This window comes from Sciurus vulgaris (genome assembly GCF_902686455.1).
Source record: "Sciurus vulgaris genome assembly, chromosome: 4".
Lineage (NCBI taxonomy): Eukaryota > Metazoa > Chordata > Mammalia > Rodentia > Sciuridae > Sciurus > Sciurus vulgaris.
Genome location: NC_136464.1, coordinates 102,389,767 through 102,407,711, shown reverse-complemented (window position 1 = coordinate 102,407,711; position 17,945 = coordinate 102,389,767). Strand labels below are relative to the sequence as shown.

The following is a 17,945-nucleotide window of genomic DNA, read 5'->3' as shown; positions in this document are numbered from 1 at the left end:
TTGCTAATTTTTAGAGATTTTTAGGCTGAATAGAATTAAAATGGGCTTAAAAAATTAAAAATCCTATGAGAAATGGGCAGTTTGTAAATAGGAGGAATTAGTAGCTGACTAGAATGCAGTAGAAGGGAGTAGTTCAGGTACCAAGTTTGGGGTTGAACAGCTGAGACACCCTAACTTTCACAGTACTCTTGATGAACTCAAAGCCTGGTCTCAAGCCTGACTTCTTAGTTCTGCACTATTCCTTCAGCCTTGTTGCAGTTGTTGCATTTCACGTGGAAGTGTCTCCTGTCTACTCTGATGAAGGTTTTCCTCTCCACACTGCTATAGTACCAGTGTCAGCTCTCTTGAATTCTTACTCATCCCTACCTCTGATTAGTGATCTCAAAGTTCTGGGGAGATAAGGAGGTACTATATTTCATTGCATAATTGTTGCAGATTTTATGCCATTTTTTTGGTTAAAAAACTGGGTGCAAACTTATGTGAAGTTTTTGTTTGTTTAAATTGTGCTGGTGTTTCTTAAGACTCATTTATTACTAAACTATCTTTAAGGCAAGGTTAGGATGTACTCTTGAATAAATGTTAATATGGTGGTGACGATCGTGCAGCAAAATACAGTACTTTTCCCCAATCAGGTTCCTGAGTGTGGTAATACAGGATGATTCTGCCTATTTAAGCAGAATCTCTTGATTTGGTTTGGTTTAAGTCATAGCTCATTTGGGAAATTATCATCTATTGATCTTTCCTTTCTTTAGACAAGATCTGAAGAATATAAGCTAGGTTGGCTAATGTCTGTGGAGTTCAGATCAATGTTTTGATGTTTATGACCTGGCTCTAGGGATTAAATCTTTTTTTTTAGTTATTGATGGATTTTTTTTTTTTTTTTCCCATTTATTACACACAGTGCTGAGAATTGAACCCAGTGCCTCACACATGCTAGGCAAGTGCTCTACCACTGAGCTACAACCCCAGCCCGTAGGGGTTAAATTTTAATATGAAGTTTCTTTGAACTGACCAGGACTCCACAAGTTTTGGTAGATATCTAGAAGTGATTGGGGTGGTTGGGGTTGGAAGTTTTGTTGAGGCCAGTGATGGGTGTAAATCTTAGTTTTTCCTTTCATTTCTGTATTACAGGGTTCTTCTCACCCATCCACTCAGCCACCATCCACCAAGTGAACAACAGAACAATATTATTATCTCTTTAATGAAAGGACTGAAACAGTCCCGACCATCACACTTTGTACGTAGGCAGGAGAATACCATTTTCATGTGTCAGGCTGTCAAGAATGTAGCATATTAAAGAGAACATATAGATTGATATTAAGTGTGGTAAGCAAATGAAGGTCTATTTTTGGAAATTACTCAAAGAACATGCTATACCTCCCACAGAGAACAAGATGTGCAGCTTTTGGAAATAATTTCTTTTTAAGGGAGATAAAAGGCTTTAGGTAGATTGTAGAGACAGTTGAAAATAGTTCCAGGATTTGTATTTAGAGGCTAAGCTTAGCAATGGTGACTTAAAAAATGAATTTTAGGTGTATATAATTGGAGAAGGACTTTTCAACCACAACTTCATATGTATGTAATAATTACTTTTTATAGTAACCTCACCAGAGCTTAAAGATAATGATATAAGTAGTGGATTTCCCTTATTTAAATATATTTACTTTTTAAATTGTTGTAGTTAAATACAAAGATGTACAGTAGATAACTGTGTTACTAAGTATATTATTTTTTTGATATATTTCATGTTTAGGAATTAATTCAGAATGCAGAAGATGCTGGGGCCACAGAAGTTAAATTTTTATATGATGAAACTCAATATGGAACAGAGACTCTTTGGTCAAAAGATATGGCACAATATCAGGGTAAGAATCAATAATTAGGAGCAAACTTTATATTATACAACTAATGATTTTAATGATTTATGATACTTTGATGAACAACCTAATTATCATTTGCATTTCACATCTTGGCATGTTTAATTACATTTATTCAGGCATTTTTCTCTTTTGGTTGGAAGATGTCTCTGCCAAATGATCATTTTAGAGAACAAAGAAAAATTTCAAAATAAAATAACAAGCAATATAATTACATAAGTGTTTTATTCTGTTCAATCAACTTGGATTTTTATTTTCACTAAGATAATGGGATACACTTTCTATACGAATAACACTTTTTTTGCATTTTGGAAAGAAGGTGTATGAGGTTGTGCTTTGTGTTTTGTTTTCTACTCCAGGGATACTTTACGCTAGGGATGGGAATGAATGAAGGGAAGGTGGGAACAGGAAATGAAGAAAAGATAACAAAAGAGCCATAACCAGTATTCTTCTGAGTATATTTATACTCTGTGAAGCATTGTGTTGAAAGGACTGTTCATAACTTTTAGTGCAGCTCTGAAGTTGATAGGATGATTGTAAATGAAAAATAAGGGTCAGTTCACTTTCCTCACAGATTTTCAGAGATGCTTTGATTTAGGAGGGTGATTGTCATTGGTAATTAAATTTTTGGCACAGTCATTCTTAGATTTGTGATTTGGAAGTTGCACTTGCTTTGTTCTTTAAAAAGAGATGCATGAAACCTGGTAACATCAAAAGGCTTGCTTTCTGGATCCGAGTTTCTGCCACTGTGCTGCTTTCTGGCCAGTCACCTCAGAGGTCAGATAGTTTATGACAGGATTAATGTGTAAGATTTTTCAATTCATAAGCCTGTGACTTAAGGTAACCACGTGGAAAGACATCCGACTTGGATTCCAGGGACCTCAAGTTATGTCCTAGTCCTACATAGGGCCGCCATTCTATTAGCTCCTCCGGCACAGGGACACCAGGTGGCACCTCTGATCCTCATATTTATTTCAGCTCACCGACAAATGGTAGCAAAGGCAAAATTTGTCTTTTAGTTGTTTTGATGATTAAATAAGATCATAGATGTGATAATGTTGATGTCTGGTTTTATTCTGATGTTGTGTATATACTGTAGAACAGTAAAGGTAAGATTGTGAAGAGATCCTAGAAAGATTTTGCTTCAAAATTCTGCCAGATGTCTAGGATTTTTTGCTTTCCAGTCTTTACCGCATTAAAAAAATATTTTAAATTAGATTATTTAGCTGAGTTGGTGCATATTTATAGATAGGTTCTTTAAAAACATTATCAGATTAATTTTTAAAATAAAAGTTGACATAAAAGTAGGGGGCAGTGGTCTTTATATTTAAAAAAAGATTCATCAAAGATCCTCTGTGCTCTTACATATTTGGGAATGTCTTTCTTCTGCATTTAGACATGAGCATTTAGACATGAGCAGTCATCTTGGATTACAATTTATTTCTGTTTTTTTTTTTTTTTTTCCCATTTACTGATACTTAAGAGTTTTTTATGACAGCTCTTCTGACTAGCTTGTTTTTATTTCTTTTTATATGATGAGCTAACAGAAGGCCAAGATGGCAAATCATGTGTACAAGAATAAGAAATTTTACTCAGCATTATACTTACTGAGACTTTCAAAGATAAGAGTTAAGACACACAGGTGAAGGGAACATGGAGAAGCTGGGACTCCTGTTACTTTTCCCTAGATTCTTTGATACTGTGTTAAGACACGCATTGACCTTGGTTTAACAGAAATAATCTCTGTGTGATACATGCAGATCATAACTTACACATAGGAGCTATTTTGATCATAAAACACCCATGTTTTTCTCTGATAATCACATAGCTAAGACATTTTCAAGGGGATTATCCTTCATAAATCTATAAATTCCAGACATATTTATAATAAGCCACCTTTTGAAGCTACCCAATAATTGAGGATCTTCTCCTAGTAAGTACTGTGAGTTTTCCCAAAGATCTGTCATCAGCATGTTTACAAGGTAAAGAAGATAGTTTGCAGGCCTCTGCTAATTCTTTTCTTCTCTCAGGATGCTTCCTCCTTTTATATCTCACTTTTTGTACCAAGAGCACTCCCTTTTAATCAGGATAGATGGTGTGGGGGAAACAGAGAGAGATCCAGTGAGACTCCCAAGTTGATTGAAGCAAAGGAAAAATATGTGGTTTCTTTCCTAATTCCACGATGAGTATAATCAGAATTAACTCTTGAATTAAAAACACTGAGTATTAACAGGGCTCTTCTTGCTGGATGAGAAGTGATATATATCTGGCCCATTTTGACCAGTTCCCTGTGCTCCTATAGGGTTGTGTTTATCTTTGGTTCTGACTCTGAACAGATAGGGTGTAAAGAAGCTCCATTTCCCAAGGCCTAGGGAAGCTCTGCTTACAGGGGTATTTTTCACCTTGTTCTTTCTTTTAGGACCTGTAACAGCAATTTGGATACCTTCAAAACCCTTAGAGAAGAGATGTGGGGGGAAATTATTTTTCAGATAAGCACTTGTTTATTTGAATTTGTCCAAAAAATGCGTCTTTATTTTGTAATTTAATAAATGTTTTAAATAGCCAGTCAAGCAGTAAAGGGTGGGCTCCTGGCTTTCCTGTTAGTGGGAGGGAAGTGTGTCTTCCTCTGAGCTGGTGGTCTGCTGCATTAATGTTTCATTCAGGGTGTGTCCCCTGCTAGATTTCTTAATTACCTTCCACAGGCCTTACAGTTCTTTGTAGTTTTTGATAAGAGGTTTATTCATGCCTGGTGTTTACTGCTGAGTTTTTGTGGTCCTTTATTCTGTGTCTTTGTAGGTATTTTTAATGGATGTGGAGCAGGCAGAACTATACACTGCTTTGTTAGATGCCATTTTAAATCAACTAAGGTTAACTGTTGGGCAAAAACAATATGTGTTAATTACTATTCCTGTGATATTGTATAAAATTAGACATTTTATCATACTGTGTAAAGAGTGATAGCATTATATTGAAGACTCATAGTATCATATGCTAATACTGATTATATTAACATCAACATTTTCAGGTATCTTCTCTGTGCTGGGTTCTATGCTCAGTCCCTTACTTGTATCTTCTCCTCAGATCCTCAGCACTTTGCAGGTAGTAGCTACTGTTCTTGTCCTTGTTGCCCAGATGAGGAAACAAAGCCTTGTAGCTGCTGTTGATAGTGGTCAGGCTGGTGACGTCTAGACTCGCCGAAGTCCAGAATTCTTTCTCACTTGTCCTTTCCAGAACATCCTTTGCGACCTTGATTTATTCTTATCCCAACTGATTATTTTGAAAATAGAAGTCAACATTTTTGTAAAACAAATCAGGCTATCATCTTTATATCTGGACTTCAATTCATGAGGAGACCCTTTTGGGGGTTCTAAGAATTGCCCGAGTTCATTTTCATAGCACATGGATAGGTCTGTTCACTTTGTAAGTTCACCCAGCTGCATAGCTTTTTGATTTTGACCACTGCACCACATCCCAAGTCCCCAACCTCCCTTTTCTTTGAATTTTATTTAGAGACAGGGTCTGGCTGAGTTGCTTAGGGCCTCACTAAGTTGCTAATGCTGACTTTGAACTTACCATCCTCCTACCTCAGCCTCCTGAGTGCTGGGATTATAGTCATGTGTCATCATACCTGGCACACATTATTGTGTATATGTTATTAAGTAACTATTTTTAAGGGAAAACATGTTTAAAGTATAAGGAGTTAATACAATTGAATATTTCAAAGAATGAGAGCTTCTGAAGATCTCAAAATAGAGTTCCAAAAATATTGGTGCAGAGTTATAAAAATAACTTTTTAAAGAAATGACTTTGGAAACTGGCATAATTCTTGATCAGATATTTAACATTTGTTTTTAAACAATTGTGACATTAATGATTTATTAAATTTTGTAAGTCATACCTCATATAGAACACAAAAAGCAAAACTGAAAAAAGCAAAACTCCAGAATTTATAACCTGATTATTAACAGTGAAGGATTATTTTTCATTGTATCAAATAATACATTAACAATGTTTCTTTAGATGGCAAGTCTTATTAACACATTTTTGGTAATTCCATATACCAAAAAAATTTTTTTTCTTTTTTTTTTCAATTGTAAACAAATGGGATACATGTTGTTTCTCTGTTTGTACATGGCGTAAAGGTTTACCATTTGTGTAATCATAAATTTACATAGAGTAATGTTGTTTGATTCATTCTGTTATTTTTTCCCTTCCCCCCACCCCTCCCACCCCTCCCACCCCTCTTTTCCCTCTATACAGTCCTTCCTTCCTCCATTCTTGCCCCCCTCCCTAACCCTAACTCTAACCCTAACACTAACCCCTCCCACCCCCCATTATGTGTCATCATCCACTTATTAGCGATATCATTCATTCATCCTTTGGTTTTTTGAGATTGGCTTATCTCACTTAGCATGATATTCTCCAATTTCATCCATTTGCCTACAAACGCCATGATTTTATCATTCTTTATGGCTGAGTAATATTCCATTGTGTGTGTGTGTATATATATATATATATATATATATACACACCACAGTTTGTTTATCCATTCATCAATTGAAGGACATCTAGGTTGGTTCCACAATCTGGCTATTGTGAATTGAGCAGCTATGAACATTGATGTGGCCATATCTCTGTAGTATGCTGATTTTAAGTCCTTTGGGTATAGGCCGAAGAGTGGGATAGCTGGGTCAAATGGTGGTTCCATTCCAAGTTTTCTAAGGAATCTCCACACTGCTTTCCAGAGTGGCTGCACTAATTTGCAAACCCACCAGCAATGTATGAGTATACCTTTTTCCCCACATCCTCGCCAACACCTGTTGTTGCTTGTGTTCTTGATAATCGCCATTCTAATTGGGGTAAGATGGAATCTTAGGGTAGTTTTGATTTGCATTTCTCTTATTACTAGAGAGGTTGAACACTTTTCCATATGTTTGTTGATTGCTTGTAGATCTTTTTCTGTGAAGTGTCTATTCATTTCCTTAGCCCATTTGTCGATTGGATTATTTGCATTCTTGGTGTAGTGTTTTTTGAGTTCTTTATAGATTCTGGAGATTAGTGCTCTATCTGAAGTATGATTGGCAAAGATTTTCTCCCACTCTGTAGGCTCTTTCTTCAAATTGCTGACAGCTTTCTTTGCTGAGAGAAAGCTTTTTAGTTTGAATCTACCCCAGTTATTGATTCTTGCTTTTATTTCTTGTACTATGGGAGTCCTGTTGAGGAAGTCTGGTCCTAAGCCGACATGTTGAAGATCTGGACCTACTTTTTCTTCTATAAGATGCAGGGTCTCTGGTCTGATTCCGAGGTCCTTAATCCATTTTGAGTTTAGTTTCGTGCATAGTGAGAGATGAAACTAAACCCATGTTTAGTTTCATCCTGTTGCATATGGATTTCCAATTTTCCCAGCACCATTTGTTGAAGAGGCTATCTTTTCTCCATTGCATATTTTTGGCCCCTTTGTCTAGTATGAGAAAATTGTATTTATTTGGGTTTGTGTCCATGTCCTCTATTCTGTACCATTGATCTACCTGTCTGTTTTGGTACCAATACCATGCCGTTTTTGTTACTATTGCTTTGTAGTAGAGTTGAAGATCCGGTATTGCGATACCCCCTATTTCACTCTTTCTTTTTTTTTTTTTTTTTTTTTTTTTTTTAAACAAATGGGATACATGTTGTTTCTCTGTTTGTACATGGCGTAAAGGCATACCATTTGTGTAATCATAAATTTACATAGAGTAATGTTGTTTGATTCATTCTGTTATTTTTTCCCTTCCCCCCACCCCTCCCACCCTTCTTTACCCTCTATACAGTACTTCCTTCCTCCATACTTGCCCCCCTCCCTAACCCTAACTCTAACCCTAACACTAACCCTTCCCTCCCCCCCATTATGTGTCATCCTCCACTTATTAGCGATATTTCACTCTTTCTGCTAAGGATTGCTTTAGCTATTCTGGGTTTCTTATTCTTCTAGATGAATTTCATTATTGCTTGCTCTATTTCTGTAAGGTACATCATTGGGATTTTAATTGGAATTGCATTGAATCTGTATAACACTTTTGGTAGTATGGCCATATTGACAATATTAATTCTTCCTATCCAAGAACATGGGAGATCTTTCCATCTTCTAAGGATTTCTTTAATTTCTTTCTTTAGTGTTGTGTAGTTCTCATTGTAGAGGTCTTTCACCTCTTTTGTGAGATTGATTCCCAAGTATTTTATTTTTTTCGAGGCTATTGTGAATGGGGTAGTTTTCCTAATTATTCTTTCCAAAGATTCATCACTTATGTATAAAAATGCATTAGATTTATGTGCATTGATCTTATATCCCGCTACTTTACTGAATTCACTTATGAGTTCTAAAAGTTTTCTGGTGAAATTTCCTGGTTCCTCTAAGTATATAATCAGCAAATAGGGATAGTTTGAGTTCTTCTTTTCCTATTCATATCCCTTTAATTTCTTTGGTCTGTCTAATTGCTCTGGCTAGAGTTTCAAGGACGATATTGAATAGAAGTGGTGAAAGAGGGCATCCTTGCCTTGTTCCAGTTTTTAGGGGGAATGCTTTCAGTTTTTCACCATTTAGAATGATATTGGCCATGGGCTTAGCATAGATGGCCTTCACAATGTTAAGGAATGTTCCCACTATCCCTATTTTTTCGAGTGTTTTGAGCATGAAGGGGTGCTGTATTTTATCAAATGCTTTTTCTGCATCTATTGAAATAATCATGGGATTCTTGACTTTAAGTCTATTGATATGGTGAATGACATTTATTGATTTCCTGATGTTGAACCAACCTTGCATCCCTGGGATGAAACCCACTTGATCATGGTGCACTGTCTTTTTAATATGTTTTTGTATGCGATTTGCTAAAATTTTGTTGAGAATTTTTGCGTCGATGTTCATTAAGGATATTGGTCTGAAATTTTCTTTCCTTGATGTGTCTCTGTCTGGTTTAGGTATCAGGGTAATATTGGCTTCATAGAATGAGTTTGGGAGGGTTCCCTCCTCTTCTATTTTATGGAATACTTTGAGAAGTATTGGAATGAGCTCTTCTTTAAAGTTTTTGTAGAACTTGGCTGAGAACCCATCTGGTCCTGGACTTTTCTTTGTTGGTAGGCTTTTGATGACTTCTTCTATTTCAATTTCATTGAAATTGGTCTATTTAAATTGTGTATGTCCTCCTCGTTCAGTTTAGGCAGTTCATATGTCTCTAGAAACCTGTTGATGTCTTCAAAATTTTCTATTTTGTTGGAGTATAGATTTTCAAAATAGCTTCTAATTATGTTTTATATTTCAGTTGTTTCTGTTGTGATATTTCCTTGTTCATTCCGAATTTTAGTGATTTGGGTTTTCTCTTGTCTTCTCTTTGTTAGTGTGGCTAAAGGTTTATCAATTTTGTTTATTTTTTCGAAGAACCAACTATTTATTTTGTCAATTCTTTGTATTGTTTCTTTTGTTTCAATTTCGTTGATTTCAGCTCTGAGTTTAACTATTTCCTGTCTTCTACTACTTTTGGTGTTGCTCTTTTCTTCTTTTTCTAGGGCTTTGAGCTGTAGTGTTAGGTCGTTTATTTGTTGAGTTTTACTTCTTTGGTTAAATGTGTTCCGTGAAATAAATTTTCCTCTAAGTACTGTTTTCATAGTGTCCCAGAGATTTTGATATGATGTTTCTTTGTTCTCATTTACCTCTAAGAATTTTTTAATTTTCTTCCTAATATGTTCTGTTATCCATTCATCATAAAATAGCATATTGTTTAATCTCCAGGTGTTGGAGTAGTTTGTTTATTACTCTTTCATTTGTTTCTAACTTCAATCCATTATGATCTGATAGAATACAAGGTAGTGTCTGTATCTTCTTGTATTTGCTAACATTAGTTTTGTGGCATACCAAAAAAATTAAAATGATTTACTCAGTATGCTATTTAGAACATTTTCACAAAGTATGGCTTATTATGATGAATTTCCTTGTTTACTCTGTTTTGGTTATCTAAGTTCACGATACCCTTAATTTTTCCTTTCTAGATTTTTGTCCAGAAATACTTTATTTATTCAGCTGCTAATTTTTACCATTACACTGTTTTCATTGTAAAAATAATTGCAGTTACTATGCAGAATTTTGTCACTGCATTCACTTCTCTACATTTTGCCTTCAAAAAAATGATTTTGTATGGAGGAAGTTCTTGAAATAGACCTGAACATTCCATTGTACCACTTTCTGAATATCTGCCTGTGCATTTTAACACCCAGGGTCAGCTCTGTACGTGTACAACAATGCAGTTTTTACACCAGAGGACTGGCATGGCATTCAAGAAATAGCAAGAAGCAGGAAAAAGGATGACCCATTGAAGGTTGGAAGATTTGGAATTGGGTTTAATTCTGTCTACCATATAACAGGTGTAGTATTTGTCTTCTCAGTCTTGATATTGGAAAATATTTTAGCCTGTATTTTATAATTTATTTGGTTAATTTTCGAGGTGATACTCTTTTAAAGACATCTTTTCCCACATTCTACTGTCAGTGGCAAGTAGTACACTAATAAAATATCAGTGTCAAGTTTTCTAAAATCTTAGTTAATTGTACCACAATTGTATCATGTCATGCTAAAAGTTAAAGTCATTATGATTCTGACTAGTGATAGATGTAATACATAGTCATCTCCTGTGAGTTTTAAAATGTAACTTTTGAAGTACATAAAATTGTTACTGTGAAAATATTATTCCATAAATCTCTAAGTGTCAAACTGATTCTTACAGATTTCCTTGTACATGTTTTACTATCAGAAGGTTAAAGAAGAAAGTGTAATATCTCATGTTACTGAATAACAGAAAAATGAAGGTCTTTGAATTGCTTCTGAGATCTATTTTTTCTCTTGAATAAATATTCTACTCTTCTTAGATTTATCAGTATTTTAGAGATCACTTTGAAATCATGTTTTGAATCTGGAAAGAACTTGAGGTTTCTGGAACATAGATACAATGGGAAATGCTTGAAACTCTTGTTGTAGACATCTCTAAGAGTATTGTCTGATCTTCCAGAATCACAACTTTTAGTGCTTACTATATTTGTGCAATAAAAATTCCTTGTGGAATTGTTCCTTACTATAGTTTTATTTGAAACTGTCTTTCAGGAGAAGGAGAGACAGAGCAGGTAGGGCTGTGGCTATAGCTAGATGAACATATAATTTATCTATCATCCAAACTGGGACATATTAGAGAGTAAAGAGGGTGGGGGTATTTTCAGACAACTGGGTTAAATTGGAACTGCACTGGATGAGTGGAAAGTAGGATCTTCCTAACTGTAGCTGAATTTTACTGAGCTATTGCATTTACATTACTACTGATCTGTTAAATAGCATTGATTATATTATATATTAAATTTATATTAAGTTATATATTAGAGTATATTAATATGAGTAATAATATTCATGTGTTCACTTATTTGCAAGTTAGCCCTCAGGTCTGCAACATATGATGGTTTTTAAATGTTACTGGATGGATATGAATTGCACAACATGAAGTTAGAGTCAGGATGATTAACCAGCATTTGTATCTCAATGTGGCTTTGTTACTAAATTGACAATGAGCACATTTGTATGATATTAACAGGAGGGGTATTCTTTAACCTGAGGATTTGAGAAGGTTGTAGGTCATGTTTTAATAATGTCAGAAGTCTCCTTGACCTTATTACAGTCATGGGTGTGTTGTGGCGTTGTGTAATTTGAATAGGGATAAGTGTGCCCTAGAGTGCACTATTGCCAGTTGGTTAAATCCATCCATTTGCTACTTAAAATACCCAAGAGCTTATGAGTTTGTTATTTTGACAGTTGAACCTGCAATTAACAAATATTAAGGGGTTGACTCCCTGGGGTTATCTCTCTGATGGAGCTTAGGTGCTAACATTTGCATGTGAAGCCAGATATGTCAGAATTATCTTGGAAAGTTTACCAGAAGATATCATAATAAGAATTTCTTTTAATACAGTAGTTCTGACACATTTAGTTTTTTTCTGCCAGTGTTGAAATATCACTCAGTCTTTGATTAAGAAACAGTTGAAGCAGTTACCACTTCAGGGGCCATGTTATAGAAAAAATATGTATCTCTAAGTACTATACAGTCTCAGTGTGGTGAGATGCTTCTAATGTGAGAAGTGCTTTCACCTGAGGGAGTACTTCTCATTCGCTCCAGGGCCTATGCTTGTTGAGTGACATTGTGGGCAGAGCTACCTGCATTATATTTCTCTTCCCATCTTTTTTCATACTGTAGAGTTGAATTTTGCATATTGAGCATAGGTTGTAACTTTGTCCTGTTAATTTGGTTTAGTGTGGCCGTGGGGACTAAGTGTAAATAAATGTAATTGTTCTTTATATCCTCTGTTTAATGACTATTCAAAGATATATGGTGGGTTTTCACAATAATTATGGACAGTTTCTATGCCTGGCACTTTTGATTGATTAGGCCAATCAAAAGAGAAATCATTATTTTTCAGCATTACATTTCCAATGCCAAATTGTTTGTTTTTGAATCATTGTATGGCTCAGGCTTTTTCATGTGCTATATTTTGATGGCAATTATAATCTCATTGTATAATAACTGCAATTATCATAATGCATTAAATTTCAGAGTTGATTATGACTTTAATTTTTCTTTACAGATGTTCCTTGTATCTTTAGTGGTGACCAGATTGGGATGTTAGATCCTCATCAAACACTTTTTGGCCCCCATGAATCAGGCCAGTGTTGGAATCTCAAAGATGACAGCAAGGAAATTAGTGAGCTTTCAGACCAATTTGCACCCTTTATTGGCATTTTTGGAAGCACCAAGGAAACATTTATAAACGGCAATTTTCCAGGAACTTTTTTCCGTTTCCCTCTTCGCCTACAACCTTCACAGCTTAGTAGCAACCTCTATAACAAGCAGAAAGTTCTTGAGTTGTTTGACTCTTTCAGGGCAGATGCAGACACAGTACTGCTATTTCTGAAAAGTGTGCAGGATGTCTCTTTATATGTCCGAGAGGCTGATGGAACAGAGAAACTGGTGTTTAGAGTGACTGCCAGTGAAAATAAGGCCCTGAAACATGAACGCCCGAATTCTATAAAGATTCTGGGAACTGCTATAAGTAATTATTGTAAAAAGATTCCAAGCAATAGCATCACTTGTGTAACATATCATATAAATATAGTTTTAGAAGATGAGAGTACTAAAGATGCACAGAAGACTTCTTGGCTGGTATGTAACAGTGTGGGTGGGCGAGGGATTTGTAGTAAACTTGACTCTTTAGCTGATGAATTGAAATTTGTCCCAATCATTGGAATAGCCATGTCTTTGTCATACAGAGATGATGAAGGAAAAGGAGCAATATCTGATTTCTCAGGAAAAGCATTTTGTTTTCTTCCTTTACCTCCTGGCGAGGAGAGCAAGACAGGGCTCCCAGTCCACATCAGTGGGTTCTTTGGCCTGACCGACAACCGCAGGAGCATAAAATGGAGAGAGCTGGATCAGTGGAGAGATCCAGCAGCCCTATGGAATGAATTTCTTGTTGTGAATGTTGTCCCAAAAGCTTATGCCACCTTGATCTTAGATTCAATAAAACGTCTGGAGACAGAGAAGAGCTCCGATTTCCCTTTGTCTGTGGATGTCATCTACAAGCTTTGGCCTGAGGCCAGCAAAGTCAAGGTGCACTGGCAGCCAGTATTGGGGCCTCTGTTTAGTGAACTGTTCCAGAATGCTGTGATTTACTCAATTAGTAATGATTGGATCAAGTTGGAGCAAGCTTACTTCTCAGAACTTGATGAAAGTTTGGAATACACAAAATCTGTGCTCAACTACCTCCAGAGCTCAGGGAAGCAGATTGCCAGGGTGCCAGCGAATCTGGCTGCTGCTCTTCAGCTCAATGCTGTTGCTTCCTCCAGCTCCATACCTGTGAGGAAGGTGACACCTGCATGGGTGCGGCAGGTGCTGAGGAAGTGTGCACATCTGGGTAGTGCTGAAGAAAAGCTTCACCTTCTGGAATTTGTGCTTTCTGACCAAGCCTACAGTGAGCTGCTTGGGCTGGAGCTGCTACCTTTACAAAATGGAAATTTTGTCCCCTTTTCCTCATCTGTGTCCGATCAAGATGTTATTTATATTACCTCAGAAGAGTATCCAAGGTAGAGATCATATTCTCAAATGCTGGTTTACTCTGGGGCCTCCCTGCCACTGCCCACATATTTTTTTGTAAAACATATCAGTTATCTATGAAGATTTTGTGATTAGGAAGACTTTTTTAAGAAATACTTTGTTGAAATACTAAAGGACACATTGTGCATTTTAAAATGCAAAAGGGTTACAGTGTTTATCACTTAAAAAAATTATACAAAAGCTGGGCATGGTAGCATGCATCTGTAGTTTTAGCTTCTGGGGAGGCTGAGGCAGAATGATTGTTTGAGCCCAGGAGTTCAAGGCCAACCTGGGCAAAAGTGATACCCCCACCTCAAAAACAAACAAACAAACAAAAAGTTACCAATATAGTTATTTTTTAAAAATTTGAGTAACAGTGCTGAAAACCATGATTATAAAGTGCTAATAAGAGGTCAGATTAGTCTCTAATGAGGTATTTTGATGAAATTTAATATAGTACATTAAGTAACTCTTTGTAACTGAGGGTATGTGTTTCAGAAAGTAAAATTGATTTTATCCTATGGGTGTTTAGAACATGTCTGAATTTATATGGTACATGGTACCCTCATATTTTAAGCGTGCCTAGATATTAATTAACCAAAAAGTACTGAAATTTGATTTGATCTTACCATTTTATGTAAGACAATGGTAGGTTTAACTGGTTTAAAATTATATGGCAGACATTTTTTAGTGTTAGAATTATTAGAAGATTGTAATTGCTGTGTGCCTTTCATCTTCTAGGTCCCTTTTCCCAGGTCTTGAAGGAAGATTTATTTTGGATAACTTGAAGCCTCACCTTCTAGCTGCTTTAAAGGAAGCTGCCCAAACTCGAGGTATTGTAGTTGTTTAGTGTTTTTTTAAAAATGAATTTCTTGTTGGGTACGGTGGTGCATACCTATAATCCCAACAGCGTGGGAGAAAGCAAGAAGATCATAAGTTCAAAGCCAGCTTCAATAATTTAGAGAGGCCCTGAGCAACTTAGTGAGACCCTGTCTCAAAATAAAAAATACAAAGAGCTGGGGATGTGGCTCAGTGTTTAAGTGCCCTTGGGTTCAATCCCTGCTAACCAAAAAAAAAAAAAAAAAGTAAGAAAAATGAACCTCTTTACAAGTAGGTAAACAGTTTTTGTATGATTTTTATTAATAATTATTCATTTTAGTCTTGCAAATCAATAATTTTATATGGTTCAGCCTAATACTGTTACAGTATTTTAAGACATTTCAGAAGTCATTCTAGCATATAAAAGAATCCAAAGATAATATATTTTAAGACCCTCTCCTGTCATAATCTGATGGTAGCTATTTATAGAAAGCTCACCTGTATAGGGCTTTGCATTTTTTTCTAGTGCTTTTCATTTTCTCATTTGAGCCTCTTCTCCTCACACCTTGCAGCCTGTGTAGTAATGAGGACAGCAATTGTTAGTTAAGTGGCATAGATGAGAATAAAAAGATTAAGTTCAAGGACATCACTTGAGTGCCTGGAGATCAGGTCTTTGACCTTGCCCTCCTTATTGGATTTCTCACAGCACTGTTCCTCCTGGGCTTCTTGTGGTTATGCTGGATTTGCATTAGATGTGATCAGCTTCTCGGAAATGTGAACTGATACATTGAACCCCATAAAACTTTGTGTTGAAATATAATGTACATACAGAAAAGTGCACATATCATGAATGTTGGCTTAGTGGAATTGTACAAGCTGAACATACCTGTGTACCTAGATCAGAAAACAGACCAGAGTCCCTCTCTTGCCTTTTCCATTTCACCACTCAAGTGGCACAGCAGAGATTAACTTAGCTAGTTACCCTCCTTATAAAAGCAATCATACAGTATGTATTTTTTGTTTTGACTTCTTTAACTTCCTGTAGTGCTGGTGAGATTCATCCAATCATTTTGTGGAGGTATAATCTCTCTTTCTTATTGCTGTAATATTTCATTGTGTGATGGCTTACTTTTTTTTGAAGAGAATATTTTTGTTGGTGGAAAGTAGTTTCTGATGTGGATATGGATTTACAAATCAGCTGAAAGTTATTCAGAGCCAAATTAGGTGAAAAGGGCCAACAGAGTAATATTACTTTTGCTTGGAATTTTTCAGATATCCTGTTGTATAGAGCATGGTCACAATTTGCTTTTCTAGCCCTGGGTGGATGGGGGGACACACAGGTGTTACGTTTTTATGAGTGAGTTAAATTTATAAGTTAACTTAGGTAATTTGGTGTCTTTACAAAGTTCAGTCTTCCTACTTTACTTATTTTTTCTCTCTCTCCTTTTTTTTTTGTTCTGAGGATTTAACCTAGGGTCACTTTACCAGTGAGCTACATCCCCACTCCCTTTTTGTTTTTCAAGACAAGGTCTTGCTATGTTGCTTAGGGCCTTGCTAAATTGCTGAGGCTGGTCTCAAACTTATAACTCCTGCTTCAGCCTCCTGAGTTGTTGGGTTTACAGGTGTGTGTCACCATGCCCAGCTCATTTTCTCCTCTGCATGTTCTGGTTGTTTTCTGGTCATACCATAAACATTGTGTTTCGTCTCTGGTTCTTGTTTAATTTTTTTTGGAATGTTAACTAGATGTTCATTCAGGGTTTTTTATTTGTTTGTTTTTGGTCACCCATATTGTGTGCTTATGGCAGCCAATGTTCTGTTCTTCTTCTGTTGAGCCCCAGAATTAAATGCATTAGCTCACAATCTAGTCACAGGCAGCACTGGAAAAACCACAGGCTTCTTTACATAGGTCCTGCCCCTGCAAAACATGGAGCATCCTGTAATAAGCTTACTGAGTATGTGCAGATTCTCTTTCTAAATTTACCATCCTGTCATTTTACCTTTTGGAGGTGTTGGTATATGAGTATGGGAGGAGAGAGGCCAAGAGTATTATTTGTGGAACTCTCTTCATGTTGTAGGAAACACCACAAATACATAACAACATTTGATATTTTTTGTTCTGAATAATGGTTACTGCTTTGTCTTGCTGACAGAAAGCACTGTGGACTCTCAACTTCTGTTTTCCAGTGATAGGTAAAAACTTGTTACCCAGTCTTGAAAGTACTGCTGCATGAAATTGGAATGTCATGTTTCTTTCCATGCAGTTGGTAGTTCTCTTCTAATTCTATAGCTCAAACAGTTTCTCTTATTATTTGATGATTTCTCCTTTTACTTATAACACACTTAAACTCTTAGTATTAATTACTGCTTGTATTTTCAGCATTTACATCTATTGCCCTTTATCATTAGCAACTGAACATGTTTCAGTATTTTCCATTTCAGGCAAACAAAGCAAACCCTGGATTTTGATTTCAAATCTTATATTCTGTCACAGTCCAGTTTCTAGAGGAGGAGTAGTCTTATTGCTTTGACCATTCATTTTCACTGTAAACAGTCTTTTACTTCTACTGTCATTCCTCTAGATGGTCAACTATTAATAGAGGTCAACTATTAATAATTTCTGTTATTATGTCTAGTGGATTCTTTTTTCCCTTTTATAAATGCTCCCTGAAGGTCTTGTGCTATTGCTATTTTACGTCCTCAGCGTTTAAGCTACTGTTCTTTCTTGTTATTCTTCTATTTCTTTGTCTGTTCTCAGAATTACTTGTGAATCCCTGTTCTTCAGTTAACTCCCTAAATATGAGTTAGTTTGGGGGCTCTTTCTTCAGCTATTTTATTTTGTTCTTTGTTTTCTTTGAGTATATTTATTTGTGTATTAATGACCTCCATAGCACCCCAGTCTTAAGTGTAATGTAATGAAACAACTAAAAACCTGGCCTTATAGTCACATAAGTCTCTCCTTGATATATTGTGTGACTTTAAACAAATTACTCACCCTCTCTGAATCTCTGTTTTCTCTTTAATAACATGGTGATGCATTGACATCCTTCCAGAATGGTATGTCTGATGTCCCCAGGATTTGATTACATGAAATAAAGGA

At 36.0% G+C, this 17,945-nt stretch overlaps 1 protein-coding gene across 2 annotated transcripts in view; it reads left to right on the top strand.

The window, feature by feature from the left end:
- Positions 1-17,945, top strand: part of SACS (sacsin molecular chaperone) — a 102,568-nt gene that overhangs the window by 54,845 nt on the left and 29,778 nt on the right. For both annotated transcript variants that reach the window (XM_079138811.1, XM_079138810.1), the window contains exons 6-9: positions 1,754-1,865; positions 10,122-10,268; positions 12,525-14,019; positions 14,771-14,862. In XM_079138811.1, the coding sequence (XP_078994937.1) occupies positions 1,754-1,865; positions 10,122-10,268; positions 12,525-14,019; positions 14,771-14,862 (1,846 nt within the window). The remainder of the gene's footprint in view (positions 1-1,753; positions 1,866-10,121; positions 10,269-12,524; positions 14,020-14,770; positions 14,863-17,945) is intronic.